Genomic DNA, 23,027 nt, shown 5'->3' with positions numbered 1-23,027 from the left:
GCAGTGACAGATAAAACAGACTCCTCTCTCCAACTGAGAGAAAGCAGCTTGGCTGTTTGAGATGACTACATTGAAGAAATTCAAAACAGTCATAAAATTACAGCGTTGACTTTTCCAATAATTTGCTCAATTGGTATCAACTAAGTTGTTAAAGAAAGAATGTTGGAGGCTGATTTCTATTGGGAAATCAATTTCTTCAGCCCTATTCAGCCAGTAATCAAAAGGGTGGCTTTCCATCTGATGTTTAATTATATTTAATTTTTATATGTAATTATGGTTTCCTCAAAGTGTGCATTTTTCAGAGTCCTCTTTTCAATTATGTACTGGAGTTTTATTTTAAATAATCTTACTGCAAGCACAGATCCCCTTTGTTAGAGCTAACTCAAATTAAGCCATTTAAAAATTAATTACCACTTGTATTCTTCATAACTATCTGTACATACTTACTTTATTATAAATCAGCTGTTGTATGTTACGTGTTATGGCCTAATTTAACAGGTTACAAGTAGCAATATATTGAATTTCTGTAGAATACTTACAGCTCCCAGCCTGGTCTGCCACCTGCTGAGCGAATGGTACTGGCTCTCATTGGATGACCTTTGGAAGTGGGGAGAAAAAAAAAGAAAAAACCCAAACATTCAGTTTATCCGAAGATAATTTTTCAGAAGAAACTCTTAAGTTACAGTTACTTACCAGTTGTGGGTATTGATTGTCCTTGGGGGCCCAGAAGACTTGGCAATGCTGGTTGTCTTAGTACAGGAACCTGATAGCCCTTGCAAATAAATGCAAACAGTTAGAAAATAATCTCCACTAAAATACAAGAATGATTGCATATGCTGAAATAAAACTTACCTTCTCTTCCAACAAACTGGTGATCGACAGAGGGGAAGATTTCGGAAGTTCCGCAGCATTCACGAGAGCAGCGGGAGGTAAAACAGGGTCAGCATCAATACAAAAAACCCCACATTCTTATAACCTCACAATCCTATTAGGATGCTACTTGGCATGGAAAGGCCAAGGAGGGAAAAGGCCGACTACTGGAAGTGGAAGAAAATAAACATCTTCCCCAGATTTACAAATGTAAAGTTGGCCGATTCCAAATGAAGCACTGATGAGAAGTCTATCTGGACTAACTGGCATTTAAAGAGAAAACTCACTGGAAACATATTTTATTAAGCTAGTTGCTCATGAAAGGATTAGGGTATATATAACCCCCGCACTGAATCTCAGTTTTGGAAGATGCAAGAACTGAAATTCTATTAAGAAATGTTTATGTGCTAGTTCAGAGGCTGCCCTACACATTGAATTGTCATCTTTTGTATTCATATACATCTCAGCCTGACGGCCTTCTGGACAGAGTGCCTACTTGCATTCAAGGCATAAAGTTGACAGGATATAAGCCCTAAACAATTTTGAAGGTTTGACATAACTAAACGGTTACTTTAAGAATTGCTAGCCACTTAAAATCAAGGGCTCAGCCACTTAAAATCAAGGGCTCCTAGGGAAAAAAGGGTTCCTCATTCAGGGTAAACCTGTACTGAATGACTGATAAGGGAACCAAACACGAAACACTTCTGAGAAAATTCTTGCATGAAGCACACTTTCAACTATCAAAGAGTCCTCCCTCTAAGTAAACACAAAAGCCAGAACTCCCACAATTATCTGCAACTGTCACTAATAATATATAAATTGCTATCTGAAGTGTTCAAGAAGAATAATCTGACTTAAGCCTTTTTGCTGCCTTTTATATTCACGTGAATCTACAGTTTTACTTACCGAAAAGGTCCATCATGCTTTTCACCCCGGAGGGATAGGGACACTGCTGGAGGAAGATCAGAGACAACAACAGAAGACGGATTTACTGGTAGCCCAGACTGACCAGGGCCCAAGGATGACAAAGCAGAACGAGAAGCCAGAGAAGCTAATGGTATCATTAGTGGATCCTGCTGTCTGGCAATTGTTGGCCGGAGCAGAGGCTGCAGGTTGCGTGTTATTGTTTGTCTCATGAGGGGTGGTGGAGGTGGTGGTGGCGGCGGAGGCTGTGGCTGCTGCTGCTGTTGCTGCTGCTGCTGAATCTGCTTACGGAGCCTTTTTGTGTAGCCAGTTTCATTTTTGAAGTTGTTCACAGCCTAAAGGCAGAAAAACATTACACAAAGGTAGTATGAAACCTCAGTAGATATACAAACAAAAGCCTCCACAGAGTGTTGTTCACAGCCTAAAGGCAGAAAAACATTTACAGAAAGGTAGTATGAAACCTCAGCAGATATACAAACAAAAGCCTTCACAGAGCAAAATTACTTGTACATTTCTGTAAATGCTATTAATCCTAAAGAAATCAACATACAGATATAAGAACACATCACATTAAACACTGTTATTAATGACTGTAACTGAGTATCTGTATTTAAAGTCCTTTGGTGTTAACACCGAATTTGAAAGTAAGGCAATCATGTTAAACAATCGTGAATTGAATTTGCCAGGTTGTCTCTCAAGAGCTGTAACAATAGGTAATATATTTAAAAAGTATATTTAGCCTTATTCAATTTAGCCCTGCTTAAGGAGATGTAAATATTTTCTTCCCTTTCCACTTTTTACAAATAGACTTTTCTTACAAACAGTTTACATAAAAGTAATGGTGTTACCTGGCGTAGGAACTTATTGGCAATTAAAGCATCAGGAGAAACATCGGTTTGATGACACGTTGGACACGTATGTTCCTCAGATTCCAGTAATGCTGTTCTAATACCTGTGAATAATTAGAGCAATTGAAATAGTTTTTAGCCAAACTAAGGAAATTTTTTTGGTTCTAATCAATTATAAAAACATGTATACGATTAATGGGTGAATATGGTCTTGAATTGAGAGCAAGGAGCTATAGATACTGAATAGTGTAAAAAACTTCTAGTATGCAGCAAGTAACTACACAGTTTTGGTATTTCACTATTGTAACATTTGAAGATGTAGAGCAGGCTGTGTCTTGATGTTTCAACTAGTCTTTTTTCCAATATCTAGTACAGTGAGAAGTCAACAACCTCAAGGTTAATGAATAAAACATTTAAAAAAAAACATTAGCAGGTTTGAATTTGGAAGGTTTTAACTTCTTAACTCTCCCATGGAGAAGCAGATTAAATGCCTAACTATCCATGTTGCAGACCACACTTAAGTCAACAGAGTTGGACATGTCATTTTGTACGAGAGAAAGGACTGTGGACAAACTAAATGCATTCAATATCTAATACTGTAATCACTTGCACAATTATCACTTTTCTCTTACTCATCCTTCCGCATGTAGAGTGGATTTAACAAGATAGATAAGAAGGGAAAAAAGCTTTCTGTTCTTTTTTTTTCTTTATATGAGAAGAGTCCTTTCTTATTCAGGGTATAGTCAAGTGTCAAACAGAACTGGGAACAGTGATTTCGTTATCTCCTATTTCTGCTCTGAGAAGATCAGATTTGATGTTTCGAATTAACAAACACAGGACTAACACTTACATTCGTCACAATAACTGTTTCCACAGCAGGGAATAACAACTGCATCAGTCATTATATCTTTACAAATGAGACATAACAACTCATCTGGAATAGGATCATCTTCTTCTGAGGAAGAGGATGGGTCCTCTGGTAAAAAAGGAGGCTTTTCCTTCTTTCCTATAGCGTAAGCTTCCCTAGAGGAGGTGGAAAGAAAAAAAAAAAGTTTAAGATGGGCAAAAGAAAACTTCTAGAAGCTTTGGATTTTATCAAAGGAAGATAATAGATAGAAATACTTCACATTAGCGTTCTAAAATATCTTTTTATAGCCACAACAGTAGAAGAAGGAGGGGGGAACAATCTTCCTTCTGCAGAACTCTCCCATTCATTGGATCAACCACAAAATTAGCTGAGACTAGAAAAGTATTTTTTTGACAGCTAGAAACCAGGTGAAATGAATCCCATCTCTCCTTTGCCGGAGGGTAAATGTAAGTTGCAGGCTCAGGATAAAGCTAGTCTCTGAGTAATTACATTTTATAAATGAAAGAAGTCTTATGTTACAGCTTCTACAAAAGGAGATCCACAACAGAAAAACAGAAGTGCTACCAAGTGCATTTTAAACAGCCACTGTTCTCAATACACAGTATTATTTTCTTAGTCTACAGCAACAGGAAAAATTCAGTCAGTTTCACACATGAGATTTGATAAAAATCTCAGTCCAACAGCTGTTTGTTAAATTTTGCAAGAAGCCTTTGAAACATAAACAGAAGCAAAATGAGCTTTCAAAGAGAATGACTCCAACAACAAACACTGCCGAAATGTTTTGCAGAAATACAGATTCTTAGTACACCACAAGCTTAACCAACTTCCAGGGGAATGAACAATAAGACCACCCTATTCTGACATTAGAAAGCATCACAGATTTTAAGGTTGAGATACGATGACAAAGCTTCATCTCCTGTAATTACAGACACTGGCAAACATGGTTGCATTTCTATTTAGGCACGTACACATGGTTTCTCTTGGTTCCCTTTTCAGTCAGTCTGATTAATTCCATACTTACGCATCAATAGTTGGTATTGCATATTTTCCAGTGTTTGTCAGCATAGCACCCTTGGTATTGGGATCTTTCACCTCCATCATGAAACTCCTTGGAATTCCTGTGCTCTTTTTAATTCTGGGAACTGACTCAAAATTTTTGTCCTGTTAAGAAAAGAAACGCAGATGTAGCTCATTTTAAAACCCACACTTAAAATGAGATTTCAATGATTATTTTTGACAGCAAAACCCTTTAATCCTCTTCTTTTACCTAGTGCTTGTGTTGCTCAACTGAAATACTTATTTCCCTAAATGAATAAAGACAGGATGTTCCATAGACTTGAGCAGTGTTTTGAATTCAACAGACATTCTTTGGCTTCATTTCGGGTTCCTTACGGGTGAAATAGCCCTTAGCTCACCATCTACTCAGAGGAGAGACACAAACCCTCCTCCAAAGGACAATTCAGAGTGAGAGCTTAATTCAGTGATTTGAATCACTCACTGGAGAAACTTATATTCACCATCTACATACCAAGGTTAAATTCTTAGATCATGCCTACACAGTCAGTGACTCATATTAAATAGCAATTAATACTAAACCAGAGACTTGTATAACTAAAACATGCAAATATTCAGTAGATGGGATCAACAGAAACATCTTTTTTTTAATATGAAATATTAAAAACTGTGAACTGTCATATAAAGTTAGAAAGAGAGAAAAATTTCCAATAATACTGAAATATATCAAAATATATATGAAAGTTCACAGAGAAAAATCTACAGACATGTTTAATGCTCATGACCTAGAAAAAAAAAGATTTTGCATTTATAATTCCAGGTTTCCCTTGAATTTGAAGTGCTCTGCAACACTGCACTGCAACACTCCCCTCTGTATTTCACCCCAAGAAAAACAATTCCTAATATGAACATTCATATATTTGTTAAATAACTGCCAAGGTAAAAAAAAAATTAAAAACTTAGCAATACCAGAAATCCCCCATAATCTTACCCCATTTGTTGGACAGTTCTTTATATAGTGGCCAGGTTTTCCGCAACGAAAGCACGTGTATGATGGTGGAGGTGGACCCAAGGGTTTCTTCATGTAACTAGAAGTTTTGGGGGAAAAAAAGGTATGCATGTGTGTCTCTTGTTAAAACAAACATCTCTACAATTTCTTCATAATCTTCAAAGAACAGATTTGACATTATCAACACTTACTTGATTGGATCATATTCATGGCCAGACTGTGTCATCATAGCTTTTATTTTATCTTCTTCGGAAGCATTGGCTTCAGCCAGATTGGCAGTCTGTTTAACAGGTAATTATTTGACACACACATTAGAAACACATTTAAGCCCACACAGCCAAAGACAACACCACTCATCCAATCCTGTAAAGAGCAGCACAACGCTAGCTGAGGTTGCATGAAAACAGCTGCTTATTTAAAATATATTTGTCCTGAAGATGTTCTGGGGAGTCCTTACGCCATTACATGATGTTTATGTGCCTGTTAACCTACTCGAAAAGAGCATTCTTGGGCACTCAAAACCTTAGGCTCTGTTTGTACCTTACATAAAGACTTGTGTAACCAATCCAATTTTCTTCAAAGCGGACTGAAGCTACGTGAAGAAAAAAACCATACTATCCAGTATTTTTAAACTGATTTTTAAGCTCCAGACTATTTGAAGGAAAAGATATCCACTGTACATTTAATTGAGAAACATGTATGTAAGCATCATTATTTACAGTTTGCAACATTAAAAGGACACACAACTTAAGAGTTGGGGAAGTTCTTGCTTGCTGAAATTCAACTTCTGACACAGAAGCATTAAAAGGAATCAAGCTTTTTACAATCCCTCAGCAAGACAAACCATTCTTTTCATGTGCTGTTGGCAGAGCAAACTGCCTGTTGCCCTCTACTAGTTTCTTCATATTGTGATTTAACTACAGTAAGCAAAACCTGCATTTTTTTCTTTTTTTTTTTTTTTTACAGTTGACTGTGTCCTTTTAACACACAAATTGTAATAGAAACCTTATGCAAACTAGATCTTCAAATTATTGAAGCCAGCTGATTTTTTAAGTAGTATTTGTTAAAATGTTTATATTACACACTAGTCCAGATACAAGCAGGGTCTAAGGGAGTGACTGTAAATGATTTGGACCTTCAAGCACCTATCATTCAGATCAACCACTCATGTTTTTGTTTTTATATGCATTCATTCACAAAAGCAACCAACTAGTTTCAACATTTTATTAAATGGTTGTTTCATATACACAGTTTTTTCTCAACAGTAACATAATCCAGATCGACAGCTATGAAATCATTTCCATTAACATTTACAGAAAACTTTACAGATACTTGACTAATTTGTTTGAACCCAAACGGTTTACAAAACACATCCAAAACCCACAAAACATTAGTAGGAATAGACCAAAATTCAAATATGGCATTTAATACATAGTAATAATAAACCAGAAAACTGTTAACACATTGCCTCCATGCTAAGCCAGTCTGCACTAAAGATGTTAGAGTAAGTAACAGTTTTGAGCTGCTTTATGTTATGTTCCTGTATTTTTTCTGAAATGCTTAAATTTTCTTGAAAGCTTAAATGTGTACACCACCTTGGACAGTTTTTCACATTTTAGAGTAAAACTTCATGAGTTTACAGAACCAAGGACACGTTTAGGGACAGCACTAATGGAGACCAATTTCTTTTGGTGGCTACCTTCCAAGCTACTTTTTTTTCCCCCCAAGAGTACACAATTTAATTTCTGCAGAGAGAGGGAAGAAGTTATCAGTGGGAAGAGATTTCTCTTTCTTGGAAATGAACTCCAGCCTTTATTTTCAGAAGAATGAACTAGCTACTCTGCATTAGGTCCTACCTTCTCTAATCTTTGTAACTTTAAAGACTAGGAATTTAATTGGCTAGCACTATGCCTTTTCACAAAGTGCAATCACTAGTGCTTTCCCAGACAAAGTTACACAATGTTGAGCAAAAAATGCAAGCAGTTCATAGCAAAACATGGCATTACAACAGTTTCAGAAGGTCACATCTGCTAATATGCCACACATACACATTGGTATATTCCTATAAACAATTAGGTACATTTACACAATTTACACAGTCTGCGTTCAAACAAATTAGATCATGTTGTCCACTGTATATATACTACAATGTATGAAATTGTGCAGCATTCAAAGAATGGATCTGTAACTGTAACGTCTAGAAATTCAAAAATAGCCATGCAATTGTCCATGTTACAAAAAACGCTTCTATTTTGGCTGTTGCAACCCCCCCTGGAATGTCCATAACTTACAGCCAATTAAATTCTTCTGCAAAATTGTGTTAAGTTTCCAACGCAAAATTAACGAAACGTATGAAAAACGGTAAACAGCTTCTGAAGTGCTTCTTCTTTGTGTCTTGAAGATGAGTAAAACTGCAACATTATGTTGAGGCTGATAAGGTACTCCCCTTCTATCTTCCCAAACTGGGAACTACTCTTTACAGGATAGTATCAAAATATACACACATTTTAAAGTTAAAATAAATACTTTAAATTATTAAAAAATATTTTAAAGTTTTGTTCAAATTACAACAGTTATCCAGCTATAGATCACAGTATAAATTTAAAAATACGAAGCAAACACTTTTTTTAAAGTATTTGACAAGAATATATATACCTTAGTAAGCTGGGCCAGAGAAATAGATGCAGAAGAGTCATCAATCTGTTCACAAAAAATTAAACACATATTCAAGTTCTACAGTCAAAACATAGCAATAGTTAACCTCTACTCTAATCTGAAAGTCTGCGCTATATCCTGAGTGTCACCGAAAGAGGCATTTCCAACCCAGTGCAATTTGTATTTTCAAAACAAAGTCCAAATCTATGATAATGTCACCGAAAGAGGCATTTCCAACCCAGTGTAATTTGCATTTATTCAAAACAAAGTCCAAATCTATGATAGCTTAAGAGACTGCCTATGTGGTTAAGAAGAAGAAACTAAAATAACCTCCAGAGATCAACTTATTGCTCCAGAATATCTCAGAGAGGGATGCTTGTCAAATGTTCACAAGTGCTTATAAGTCAAAAGGGTAAGGAAGTTGTCAATTCTCAGCTAAAACAGATTTAAAAAAAAATATATTATGTTTATCTGAGAAAGAAGCATCACTACAGGAAACTTATTTTCAGTGTAGTTGGTAAGTTACATTATTTATAAATGCACATGGTCATGTTTTTATGAGCACAGCAGCTGCCTGTCAGAATAAGGAATAGGCATAACTGCCCTTAAACATGCCAAACTCATCATACCCCACAAAACCCAAATAAAAACACCAGTCTAAAACATCAGCCATAAAAGTAACCCAAAAGTAATCCACCACTTCATCTAGAAAAAAACAACTGCCTAAATTATTTAAATAAAATGTGTTTATCATGATGGAGTAGCCTATAAAAACTAAGAAAACTGATTTATCAATGATTTTCTTCTTAGGCCACAGGCCATACTATCCAAATTAGTTTGGGAAGTGTGAGAATTTAGTATTTTCCTTGCTATCAGACCAAAAGCAGTTTTTAATAGCAGCCTAGTACTAAACAAACAAAAGCAAGAAAGTGTAAAGCATAGTCTTGATGATGAAAACATGGATTCAGAGCACAACTTTGTGATATTTTTAATCCATTGCAACAACACTCCTCCCTCCCATCTACCTACTGGAACAGCTTGCAGGAGTGAACTCCTCAGGCCACTAGCTAGAGATGGACTGCCGTGTTTATTGAGAACTAGTACTGAAGTGCAGTTTTTCCACAAGTAAAAAGGGTAACTCTTGTCTTGTTCCTTTTCCAGTATATTGAATCATATTACGCCACAAATAGCAATTAAGCTCACACTAGTAAAACATTATCAGAAAGACACCTGAATCATGCTTATTATGTCTTAAGTCGCTCAAAAATTTAGAAAAGCTCTCCTCAAGAGGTCACTAAATTGATCAGAAGAGAGATTAAAATCCTTTACTGGAAAAAGAGCTTGTCCTTCATTACCTAATGCAGTGGAAGAATTCAAGGGATTAGCTTTAGCAGTGTCTGGGGCAAAAATATCTACATGTAGGAGACGATTCCTCACTCCAGTTAATCATTCCTCTATACGTTCAGGAAAGCACCTACAGCATCACTCTATTGCTAAACTAAAAAGTTCTTGAAAACGTTCCTTTGGAAAGGAACACCTCAATCTGGAAAGAGAGACCTTCTCTCTGTTGCAAGTTTTACCAGAAGAGTCAACTTTCCTTCTTTTCAGAACATTTTGTACATAGTAATGTTAAAAAGGAAGTCTGATCAAGCATTTTGCAGCGTCATGCTCCATATGCCACTCTTTTTTACATGTGGAAAAACACGCCCATGTTCTCTCAGGGCAGGCACAACCACTATTGTTTTGTGGTTTTTCAGTAACAAACACAAAATTAGGAAAGCTCCCTACTGGAGTCTAGTGTTAAACCATCTAGTATTGACCAATAACTGAAATGTAACAGTTAATAAACTATTAATCAGCTCTTGTATTTTTTTAGGAAACAGTTATTACATGGCCTGCAGGCAACAGTCTAATTTCTTAAAGGAGGTGATAGCACTCCTTTCTACTAAACAGTTATCAAAAGCAGCAAGTAGATAATTAATGTACTATTTAGTAAGTTTGCCCAATGGCCATCTTCCAATAATCCTACATTCTTGTGTCTTTTTTTCCCTTTAAATTTCTACTGAAGTATTTCCTGCCAGTCCCTCAAATCAGTCAAGAAGAAACAGCATCTCCATGAAACTTGTATACAACCCTAAGAAAACACTGCAAAAGAATTGGGGAAAGAAACCCAAAACCCCAACCCAAAATCCCAGCATTGACAGTCAACGTATTAGCTCCCCTTTTAAACAGGAGACTAAAATAAAGCTATCACAAAAGAAGCTGACAGAAAATAGGAGGAAAAGTCTAATCTCACTGCTGAAATGCTACATTTAAAGTGGTTTCCTAAAACCCGATAGTTTGGCTAAACTAGAAGTTCAGCCAGGAAGGATGACAGTTCTGCTTGATGGCAATAAAACAATGGACAAAACTCTCTGTATTTCTGCAGCCTCTAAGGACAAATACCAACACGAGATCCTTGCAGTTACTGAAATGGTAATACTAAACCAAAAAGAATCCCCTTTCCTGACCTGGCTGTAGTAACAGTAGGACAGCAGCACAGATTTGGAAGTGTAACATAAGAGCAAGACAGTGAAGAAATATTCAAAGTATAAGCTTCTGTGCAATCTTTTTTTTTTTTTTAAATTAACTAATTTTAATTTTGCTGCTTTACTGTTCAACAATTGGCAAACTTTCCAGCGATTTATTCCTTCCACACTAAGATCCAGTTTCTGCTGTGAAATACATACAGAAATGTGTATTTAAAAAAAAACAACACACAAACAAAGCTCCCACGCTTTAGGCCAAGGCCTGAGTTAGCTTTAAGAATAAAATTAATTGTGTCTCAAACACTAGACACACCTGAAACTGCAGGGTTTATACAGTGAGAGATAGAGAGAGGACTTGTGGAGAGAGATGCAAGGCTTCCACCCTCCCTATGGCTACCCACAACCCAAACCAGGTACAGTCATAGCAAACAAGAAGGGAATGCTTTAGCTTTGCCTTTCATTTACTTTAATTAGTTCTAACTAACGCTTAGTCTTCCCTCCCACTCCAGGATTTATTTTTCCTTTTTTTTTTTTTCTTCTTTTTTAAGACATCTATGTTAGCTTATGGTAAGATGCTACTTAGAAATGTAATACAGACATGCCAGGGAACACACGAGGCTAAAAGAATGTTAACTTTATTTATGAAACATGTGATTTGTGTTTATACACATGCTAGTAAACAAAAAGAAAAATAACTGTTTTCAAGAAATAAAAACCCATCTGAATTAGATCAAGTACTATAAATGTGGTTTACATAAATGCATTACATTAACTACTAGGGTCACTGGGCCAGTAAAACTAACTCAAACTCACAATGAGAGGCATTCATGTCCAAAAAGGAATTCAAATCAATCAGCAATATAATTATGGATGCAGATTTAGACTTAGTGTTTTAGGCCTACACACAAAAAGTTTTCAATTTTAAGTTGTGTACCATTCCACGAGAATGAGAGGCTGTATTCTTCACAGAACACAGACCCAGAGTTCATGAATTTCTAGATTAAGTTATCCTAACAGCTTATCAAGTCATCAGATCCAATGATCCAGGGTTAGTGTAATGCCTCACACCATTCTAGTGAAGAAAAAGCAGTTATACTTAAAATAAAGATGGAAAATAAAAAACACCAAATAGTAATTTTTATACTATAAGGACTATTTGGAAATGCATAGTTACACATATTATTCGACCCAAGTGGCAAATCAAGATCTAGACCATCACCAGTCAAGTATTTCCTTGTGTTACTTATTTATATTCTAGCAGCAGAATGACAGCGTTTTCAAGACTGAAAAAAAATGCTGCCCCTTTTCCAAGTATAAATTCCAAGTGGTGGTATACTAAAGAAAGGCTTAACCTTTGGGAAATTAAAGCAGCATCCAACTCTGAAGTCACCCAGATCCAAAAATGTACTGCAGGCAGAAGTTAAGAAAAATAACAGGAATTCTACCCACAAATGCACCAGGCTCTGACCTTGTGCCAAAATTTGTACACTGGGTTTTAGATAGTTTCATTGGCAGAGGAACTATTAAACTAAACTGCTTCATCAGATATAGCAGAAGGATCAAACGCAGAACTTTAGAATACCACTTTGTGTAGCAACGATATTTAAATTCATGGCAATCTATTATAGACATTTATGCACTCAGAGGGGCCCAAACAATATCACTTCAATTATACAGTTTTAGGAACAAATACCCAAGTATTTAAGGACACGAAAAGGAATCGTTTAGCTGCACAGAACTGTCCTCAAAACATATGGGATATGTTGGTTTTGGTATTTGTTTGAACCCCCAAGTTGAAAGTAAGAAACAGTACCAAGTTTAACAATAATGGTTTCTCAGTGGTTTTTGATAACATTTTCAAAAACCATTAGGCAAAAAAAGTATTTAAAAACAAAAGCTAAGTGATACAATGTGAAAATGGCAAAAAATACACTCCAAACAATTTTTATTGCAAGAAACAAAAAGCACACAACAACCTATACAAACATACATATCACTAGCTATAGACAGACAGATGTAGAACATGGCACCATGTTCAATTGAGCAAACCTTGAACCTACATGATCTAAAAATGATCATACATTATCTGTACAACACAAAGTCATACAGGAAATATTCTAGCATATTCAATATGAAATACAATGCATTACTAGGCACAAATACCAATATTCACATTAGAACTCTGCAAATGATGGCATTACTCAGTTTTTACTATGCTGAATCAAATACATTGTATTTACAGCATATACTATGTTTCACTAGAAAATATATTAAATTAATGTTTGGAAAATTATTAAAAGGCTACATTGTTTAGAATTAAGTGCAGTGTGTAGAAAAAAGTGTGAGATTGTGTTTTTACATACTGCTTTTGATGTTCCACTCACTGGCTCAGTTCGACTTCTAGAAGAAGAAATAAAAGTGATCAGAATTTAAAATATAGCACACGTACCCAACATAAAGCATCAAAACCACATTGTAAAACCTGAACACCAAAACATTATGTTCTGATAGTCTAGTGACTGGAAATTTATTCGTATACATAAATTGTTCTCTATTTGATACATTCAGTGCAACTAAAAAAACCCCCAAAATCACATTTCTAGTTTGTCACAAATATTCTAAGACTTACAGATAAGAACACAACAGTGCAAGAGGAAGTCCTCAGGTATTTAGACTCTGCTATCAAAAGTAGAGTATCAAAAAGTATCAAAGTATCAAAAGCATTAAGTCTGTGCTACAATTTTGTGTTCTTAAATAATCAACGACCTAAATATGAAGGTAGCTTTAGCCAATCTGTATACCCTTAGTCTTACAAATAGGTACCAGATACAGTACTTTTATTTCTAAGAAAGAACAGTGGTAAGTCTAGACACTTCGAAGTGCAAATTTACTTAAGTGAGAAAAATCAGTTCTCTGACAAAGGAGTAACATAAAAATGTCAGCAGCGTAGTCTTGAGAACAGTGTTTCTTTGTGGAAGCCCAAGCACTGTGTTCAGATATCTACTAGATTTAGCCATGAAAAGTGCCGAAATACTAAATGTGTTACATATGCTATATTGACTAAAAATAGTAGTAGAAATGTCACCTGAAAGCAGTTTCTAGGATTTTGTGCGATTTAGGAGTCCTGTGACAAAAAAAAAGGTCTTAATTGCCAGAATTTGATTTAAGAGAATCTTGAAAATGCTACAGTATTTTAGGAAATATTTATTACATTTGAAAACTTGCTGAGATTCCACATACTCATTGATCTGTATCTGCATGCTACTCATCGTGAATCAGACATGCAACCACTGATATACTTAACAAACAATTCATACATCATCCAAAGTGTCCCATGAGCAGAGGCAATTCAAAGGCTGCTGTGGAATTTATGTACGACTAGAAAGGCTCGTGCTTCCTGCCACTATTAGAATGTCACCAGGCTCTCAATTACAGCCACGTACCTCCTGAAGATGAGGAAGTACAAGGAAATACTTTAGATTACCACACAATGGTTTCTTCATACATCTACCCTGAAGAACATACTGCAAGGCCAGGAAAGCATTTTAGAAGGCCTCCCCACCATTACAGGGTACATTTATAACTCCCAGACATTAAGCACTCTACGAGTTGTTTCTGCAATGTTTCCAGCTACAGGAATAGAAAGCTAATCTGCCTGGTTAATTTTCAATGTTAGAACAGCAGTGCCATTCTTTCCTTATCCCTGCATACAGGTATTTATTTGATCTTTGATGCTAGCAGCATCTGTACTCTCATTTCAGGGCAGCAACACCAGAAGAGGGTGCCATCCAACCAGAAACAGAGGATGCACTGACAAGACAGCAGTAAGATACATATTGAAATGAACCCCGAAATCAAGGCCACGTTTGTAAGCACAACGCTGCAGTGTCCAGAATTACTAGGGTGTGCCTGAAAGCAATGCAGCAACTACTGCAGTAATATGCCTGAAGTTTACACACAGAGCCACATAAATTCGGGGTTTTTTACTTGCAAATGCTTCATGAGTACCAGGATGCTGCTGTACTGTTTGTTGGATACACACTGTAACTCATCAGTATGCTTTACTTATTGAGAACCAGCATGAGAAAGACATGGCAAAACCAAACACTAATAATATCTACTAATTGTGGTAGAGAGGCATATCTTTATGAAGGCTGGAAAACATGACCATTCAAACCATGCTAACGTAGCTGACATAGAACTGGACCGTTTGAATACATAAGTGATAGCAATAACCCTGTAGTGTTGGCACTGCATTTGAATATCTTTAATTAGTACATCTGATTCTCTGTCCTCCATAAATCTTAGGAATACAGAATCAAAACCTGGAGCACAGGTATCAGCTTAGGGTAAAAAAAGACTTAGAAAGATAACTGGTAACATTTGGTAATGTGCTAAACTGCTTACTCAGTTTCAAATTTGGAATGGATTAACTATTCCTTCACCATATTTGCACAAAAGGCAATGCACTTCAGGATATTGTTCTTTTTCTCTTGTCTGAAATGGACATTGCCTTCAGCAAATCGACAGGAATCACTTGTAAATGAAACTTCTTATTTGCATGCACAAAAGGCAATGCACTTCAGGATATTGTTTCCTCTTGTCTGAAATGGACATTGTCTTCAGCAAATCGACAGGAATCACTTATAAATGAAACTTCTTATTTGCATTGCTCACCACCTGGCAACCCTTGGTCCTTCCTCTATAGCTAGTATGCAAAATCCCCAGATTTGGGGCTTAAGAATAACTTTCATATCCCACCCACCCCCAAGTGCAAGAAATAGTCAAGTACTGAGAATCAGACTCTTCGGAGACAGGAACAAATTATAAGTTTACACTACAATGGATGTCTCTCTTTACTATAAAAGCAATAAAAGTAAACACATATAATAAGGAATCTCTCCACGTAGAGGAAAGAGATCATTACTTGGGCCTCAGAAAAATCAACCCCAAGAACAAATTCAAAAGTGATCTTAAAAGTTATCATAGCTGGGAGTTTGAACCCCGTGTCCCAGTAGGCCTAAAAACCTAAACCTACTTTGGATTTAAAATCTACCCCATTACAACAAAAACTAAGAGCAGCTAGAAAGATAGAACCTGAATGCCTCTGTAAACTATTATAGACAGAAGAAGTTAACACACTGAAACCCCTCACAAAGAATACAATGCTTTATGGATACTTACATAACATATGTTTTGCTGGTAGCTTTAACTCCTCCAATAGGGATTCTTCTAACAATTACCGATGAGTTCTTCGGAATCAGGGCATTATCATCGGTGTATTCTGAAAACAACACAAAACCAGGAAAAAAACATTAGCTGATTCATAAAAATGTATATTAGTATGTAATTACATAGCACTTCAGAGAAATCCTTTACAGATACAAAGGCAAATTTTTTTATGTAACATTGTTCTTTTATCATCTCAACACACCAACAGTATGTTTCAAGGTTTGATAATCAAATACAAGCAGCAAAATATTTTTGTTTTTTTAAAATACTTCCAATGCCAACAGTAAAATGGTCTGAAAGGTCATTAAAGTAGAGTCTGCTAATACATGATGTTCTTCCCTGATCTAGCTTAAGTTGCTTTTGCTTCTGTTAGGCTACAAAATCAATAGACCTTTGGAGAAAAACAAACCACAGCAAAGTCTCACATGCATAAACCAGATTCTGACCAGCTTGCCCTGCAACAAAACAGGTACTTAGCTAAAGCATTAAAACTCTGAGCCATTGCTTTCATAGCTGTTAACTAAAAAGGATTCATCTATGCTGCTAGTGCTTGAGGCTGACAGAACCCAGAGGAGAGCCTGCCACCTCTGTCTATTTCTTGGAGCTTAATCCCTCCACAACCACATTTCTCAGCTGCTCAGTGCTTTACATTTAAATAGAAACGAAACTGGCAGTGCTAGAATTTGGATCACAGAAGTTTTGGGGGATTTTTGAGCTTGCTTTCACAAGTAGGGCAGAATTGGCTCAAAATAAAGTGGTATAACCCCTCTTAAGCTAACCATCTAGTTTAAATTAACCAAAGGGACGAGAATTCTTGCAATTCAGTTTTTGCACAGCAGAGAGACTCAAACGAAATTACTTATGAGGACAGCCTTTACAAGCCTTTAGAAAACAGTGTGTGCCTGAAGCTACCTACGCTTTTGCCTTGGCTTACACCCTGTTAGTCTTTCAAAAAGGAAGAAAGCCTTCTGACCTTTTACATAAGGCCCAAACAAAAAACCCCAACTGCCTGAAATATTTTGACTGAGTAAGCTTAAAATGCAAAGATCTCTCCATAAGAATGGATTTTATATTGCACTTGCGCAAGCTGGTTATGACTAAATATTTTAAAGTACTATCAGCAGCCATTCCCTGTAATCTGCCTACAAGTTTAAATATTAAAAGCCCTTACCTTTTTGCCCAGTGACGACAAACAAAATATGAGTATTATGCTCCAATTTTCAGTATATTATTCCTGCAGGCAGGAACCTCCCTTCTACCAGAAGACATCATTTCAATGATGAAATGAAAATGTCGCTTCTATTTCCAAATGACAGCATGCTTCCTCAGAAAACTAAGAAATCATTTAACTGAAACTAATTCCTGATCTTCACCCCTAGGGAACCGAATCAAAGATTCCTCTGGACTTCAGAGTAGTTTAACACTGAAGGAGAAAGGACTATTAATGAGGAAAACAGAAGCTTTTACAGCAGCCATATCCTGAAACCAAACCCTAGAGCTCTTCTCAAAAGGAAAGCCTAACCATTACACAGCCACCTGTCAAGAAAGGCCTGCACTGGGACTTTCTGATGGAGAAGGAGCTCAAGCAGTACTAAGACAAGTAACTGGAAGATCACGGCAGCAGTAGTTTTAGAAGCCCAAAGCAGCTGTTTCTACCTGCTCATACGAAGTTATTCTTTCTGGTCCACATCTCAAACCACTGGATTGAGATTTCAGAGACACAGGATAAGTAACAGTATCTCCACAAAGAGGGAAGAGTTTGCTATGCCTGTGCCAAACTGAGGATGGTGGTGGTTCTGCAGAAGATTACAAGGGCAGCACCTCCCCTAGAAAGAGACTGTACATATGAGGACAGAACCAATAGATTTATTCACAGATTGACCTTGCAGGCTTGAACAATTTGAACATGAACAACAGGTATATGATGCAAAAAAAGATAAGTCTTCTTTTACTACTTTGCAACAATGCATTGACCATTTGAAACAAAACACTAACATCTGCCTTCTGAACAGCCTACACTTGCATGTTTACAGATATAGATACATGCTTGTTTTCAGGCCACTTGCTAAGTGCAGTGAAGAGAGCTCCAGCCATCTAGTAACAGACATATAAAAATGAATTCACCTTAAGAGTCATTCAGTACACATTTAAATGGATCAACTGAAGAGTATCCATAGCTTGGTGAAGTCAAGGCTTCATTTGTATAGGACATATTTGGATTTGCTACTTGGAGTATCCCTCTAATCACCAACTCAGAGAACACGTGGAAGTGTTCACATACAGAGTACATCGCTGAGTCAGTTCTGCAAAGGGACTTGATACCGGTTGGCTTTAACACATTTATTTTTCCTTCACCTCAATTAATTGAATTCATTCTGGTGATGAAATTTTATTAAAGGTGAAGTCAAACAATAGAGACTAAAAAGTTAATTTTTTTTTTAATAGGAAAGGACTAAAAGCTGGAGCACTATTCCTGAAGTCCCTGGAAATTTGGGTTTGCTTGATCAGCAGATGCCAGCTTAGTCTACCAGCTCTCAGATTAAACTAAACTCCGAGCAAGAACCTGTTCCCTGTGTCTCCTACATCCCCTAGCAGAGACTTGGCAACTACCAGAGCCGCAAAGCAGTGTCACTCTGCCTCACCACATGACTTGTCATCTGCAAAGTGAGCAGTGACACCATGCCCGACAAGGCTACTTTTCACATTTCACCAAGCAGAGCTCCAATAGAAATGTTTAACCAAGCTGAAGGTAACAACATTGTTGACTCCTCCTCTCTTATAGCACAAATTTGTTTTACTGCCAGTGATGTCCAGTAAGTGGCTAATGGGCTTTTGTCAATCTGTGATTAAAAATAAGGACTCAATTAACTCAGAAAGCTTGCAAAAAGCAAAGCGAGATTTGGGTCTTATATTAAAATCAAGAGAAGAAGAGACATAAAAGTTCTAAAACTTGCTATCTATTCTACAACAAAAAAAGTATGCTTGAAAGAGTCAAAGGAAAGAAGTGTTTCAAGAAATGGAGACAGACAAATTAAACCACAGCTATTTTGATTTCTGCCTCATACTGACTTCGAAATCTTAAATCAACAATTGCATTAGTGTCCACCACCTTCTTCCTGCAAAAAAGTACAAACAGCTCAGGTTATGCACTAAAGCTTATACTGCTTTGCATTTAATGCACAATTTAAAAACTCCATTTTAAAATTAATCTATAATTCCAAAAATCTGCTTGTTTTAATTATTTGTGTCATATGTATGGTATAAACAAGTCACTGAAAAAAGTTCCTACTTTATTTTATGGCCTGCTTTAATCCACCATTTTGGGTTTGGCATTGCAAAAGCCTATCTCAGCTTTTGCTAGAGAAGTATTTTCATTGAGATAAAGTACAACAGCTCATCAAAACAGAAGTCATCAGGAGGCAAGCCTGTATGTGAAATGCCAAAGAAAAGCCTTTATTAGGCTTAGATGCCTTGCTAAACAGCTGTTATGGTACTGGGGGAAGGATCTGCAGAGTAAGATGTGAAAATGACTACAAACATGCCAGACTGTCTCTACCAGAAAACAGGGTAACTCCCAAGAACACATTTTCTCCCCAGTGCTTAAAAATATGCTCTCTCATTATGTGATTTTTTAAAAAAAAAAAACACTCTTGTTCTAATCAACACCACTTGCACACTTTGTGACAAACAAACCATCTATGTAACTGGTACTGAGAGCACTGCCTCAAAACATCCCCATTAACAGACTGGACTACTATTTCTGGATTTTCAGCTTCCACCAGAATTGGTTATCAATGATTTGATCTATGATTTGTATATCATAATTTCTTGAATTAGCTAGTTCAGTAGGCCAAATGGTTCATGGAACTTTCATTTGCATTATTATTATACAGTACTGTGCTCCAAAAGAGCACCTATATTGCTTTGAAAGGATGAGTTAATAAAATCTAACATGCTTTCAATCATTTCAATCTGATTATACAGACTGCCTGATGCCTTAATGTCTTATTGACTCTGCCTGCCGTTTCAGTGCATGACTGGGAAAGAGAAAGCAATGCTGGAGACAACATGGTCATGAACCAAACCGAGCCTGCCCCAAGCATCTGGCCAAGGGACATTAACTATCCGACAGCACACGCCTGAGAGGTCCCAAACCTGCTGGTGACAGAGTCAAAGCAGCTGACTCCCAGCCAGGCAGCATGTGAGCTCCACCATAACGTAACAGTTTTTGAGTAGGTACATGGCTTACCCTCAACTCAACCAGGGAACTCCACCTCCTTTCCCAAAGCTCTACACAGTGAGGCTGCACGGCAGCCCAAGAACTAACTGCACTCAGAGGTGTACCCAAAGTAATCCTCCAAACTAGCAATGCAACACAAAATGCCACTGTGAAGGGCAAGGTTTGAAAGTTGCTTAAATGTCTTCTCTAAAATGCTACGTTTGCACAGAGTGGAGGACATTCCAGTAGACAGACAGACATCAGCCAAATGATTTCATTCAGAGTTAGCATGAGATGTTTTGCAGACATCGTGGCGTTACTAAAACTGCCAAGTGCACGCTGCAACACTGAGCTCAAGCAAGTTTTGAGTTCAAGAGAGCCTTATAAAAGCAACGTTCTTCCTTAAAACTATTCAACCAGTTCAGAGTCACATCTTTGGTTTTACATTTTTTTAGATTTTGCCTGATAAGCAGAACAACACATCCTCCAAGTGCTTTGAGTAAGAATGTTACAGGGCAGGAGAGAGCAATTTAAAAACCTCAGTTCTAGAGTTTGCAGTTCTTTCACAATGCTGTGAGAATATATAAAGGACAGGTCAAGAAATTCACATCAAATTAAAAGAATGCAAGTCTAAATGCATCATTCTTGAGTATAGGCTTTTTGAAGGGAATTCTGCCTCTATAGCACATGCCTCTATAGTAAGCATAGATGAGGACACGCCCCCCCTCCCCCTTAAAAATAAGTCTCAACCATCCATTTTTCCTTCTCAGCATCTTAAAAACAGCCCATCATATAATTTTATTCCCCACTGATATTTAAAATCCTGTTTATTTTTAGCTTATATTAGTATTGCTTGTTACTAGACTTCCATTCTGAAAATAAACAGTTACTGAACAGTAAAAGATTAGAGCACTCTGAAACATCTGAACAAGCAGGCCATCTGCACTCAACTTTCACTTTGTTCTTTCCAGATCATTTTAGCATTTAGTTAGGACTCCTGCACAAAGTTATAAGAAAACCAATATTTTATGTCCACACAAAAGAATTCTAAACATGCCATTTAGGCAGAATACACTGGTCTAGTTTTTTTTCCTTTATCTTCTGAAGGTGAGTTTAGGCTTCTACATCTGATTAATACAACATGAATTTCATGGTTATATGTATAACCCAAAAATTTGGCGTATGTATGTATTGCACTGAAAATGTATTCTCTAGTTTTGCTCTGAAAACTACTGGAGGATTTCTGTATTTTCTCAGGAAAGCACCCTTATGGAAACTTCCATAAGCATCTGTGTCAAAAATACATAATTTAAAATTTTACACTCATTTTACAAAAGTCAAAATGCAACACAATCTACCTAAAGAAGGATCTTGTCCCTGTTAAAGAGTGATGCTCATTAAAGTATGAAAGATACTCCTCCTTTAACTTCATCATTAGGCAACACCACATTCAACATAACCTAGTGAAGCAAGTACAAATGTTTCTTTACTGAATTCTGATTATGTATGAAAACAATGCATAGCTAGCATTTGCAAAGCTGAAAGCACATTAGGAACTGAAGGCAAAAATTCAGAGACCCTGCTGCAGCAAAGCCCTTAAAGCAAACTAAACATCTTTCAAAAGCTTTTGGTAATTTTATTCAATATTACTAGAAAAATGCAAGACTTCTGAAATGTATCTCTACCTCGTATGTCATGCAATCCAATGGCATCCCTAAGGCCCCTAACACTGTACTGGTAAGTCTCTTTGCAGACATCCTCCTGAAAAGACTTTTAAGTATCTGTAGATAAACAGTGTGCTTTAGGTCCAACCACTTTAAAGGCTAAGACTGAAGTTACAGTTACCACAGAGTACATATTATTCTGTTGAAGTTTCAATACATGAAACAGGAAGAGGAAAAAATAACCACTAGTACGTATTTTAAAGAAAAAACTGTTGTAAAAGTGTCACAGAGCCACGGGGAAAAATAATTAAGAAATGAAAACACTTTGAAGGGCTTTTTTATTTCTGAAAAGTCACATACCAAAGTCTTTAATCACATTCAAACTTAAAAGACGGCAGATCACCAAACTGAAATATCATAGTAAGTGATACAAAACCATTATCATCCCTGACTTCTCTAAGAACATTTCTTACGTATACTCACTATAAATGTTCTGCCATAAAACTTCAGTATTGCCCCGAAATGGCTAACACGTAGTACCAGGACAAAAACCCACAAAAGGTTAGAAATGAATGATGAAGTGATGCTCAACAGCATCTGAATGACAATGTATTTTGTGTAGAAAAGAAGTTACATTAACAAGAAATTAAAAAGTATAATTTAGATACAGAGAACGCTCATGTGCAATAGGCTTTAAAGGGTCTACATAAATCATGAATTCTAACTCACAGATGCACTCTTGATCTATAAATGTTGCTAGTGAGCAGTTTCTGCACAAAACCAGTTTTCAAAAAAAGTGGTGTAAAAGAAGTCAAAGACAAAATTAAGTCACCAAAACCACCGTCTTCAAATTAGCCACCTGTTCTATTTCTATCACTTTCAGCTTTCTCTGCCAGATTTCAAAGAAAACGTGGCAAACTTGTTATTGTAAGATATCCTCCCACATTTCCTTATCCTTTTATGGAAAAGAATTCCAGGAAACCAGAACTTTTGTAAGCACTCTAGGTCGCACATCAAACACGTATTCTTCTATGCGTCCAAAACACAGATCTGAAGGTAGTTGTCAGAACAGCAATTACAAAAGAGCAGCTCTGTGAGGCCCCCAAATAAAAGTCACGGCTACCGATGGCGGTTATCGCATTCTCCCTTCCCACACGGCGCCGCCTGCCCTCCCGGTACCCCCCGCACGCCGGCGG

The 23,027-nt window shown here is 36.8% G+C and overlaps 1 protein-coding gene across 6 annotated transcripts in view; it reads right to left on the bottom strand.

The window, feature by feature from the left end:
* The window catches only part of RBBP6 (retinoblastoma binding protein 6), a 31,619-nt gene that overhangs the window by 7,776 nt on the left and 816 nt on the right, over window positions 1–23,027 (bottom strand). For 2 of the 6 annotated variants that reach the window (XM_014936357.1, XM_014936362.1), the window contains exons 2-14: window positions 15,901–16,000; window positions 13,802–13,840; window positions 13,080–13,116; window positions 8,189–8,233; window positions 5,725–5,813; window positions 5,516–5,612; window positions 4,532–4,671; window positions 3,493–3,665; window positions 2,643–2,746; window positions 1,777–2,129; window positions 853–868; window positions 694–772; window positions 540–597 (exon numbers count right to left, since the gene is read on the bottom strand). In XM_014936357.1, the coding sequence (XP_014791843.1) occupies window positions 540–597; window positions 694–772; window positions 853–868; window positions 1,777–2,129; window positions 2,643–2,746; window positions 3,493–3,665; window positions 4,532–4,671; window positions 5,516–5,612; window positions 5,725–5,813; window positions 8,189–8,233; window positions 13,080–13,116; window positions 13,802–13,840; window positions 15,901–16,000 (1,330 nt within the window). The remainder of the gene's footprint in view (window positions 1–539; window positions 598–693; window positions 773–852; window positions 869–1,776; window positions 2,130–2,642; window positions 2,747–3,492; window positions 3,666–4,531; window positions 4,672–5,515; window positions 5,613–5,724; window positions 5,814–8,188; window positions 8,234–13,079; window positions 13,117–13,801; window positions 13,841–15,900; window positions 16,001–23,027) is intronic. The other 4 variants (XM_014936359.1, XM_014936363.1, XM_014936360.1 and 1 more) reach the window with 3 other exon arrangements.

The sequence above is a fragment of the Calidris pugnax genome, unplaced genomic scaffold (genome assembly GCF_001431845.1).
Source record: "Calidris pugnax isolate Ruff unplaced genomic scaffold, ASM143184v1 scaffold17, whole genome shotgun sequence".
Classification (NCBI taxonomy): Eukaryota; Metazoa; Chordata; class Aves; order Charadriiformes; family Scolopacidae; genus Calidris; species Calidris pugnax.
Note: the sequence above shows the minus strand (reverse complement) of the source record. Positions and strands in the feature narration are given on the sequence as shown.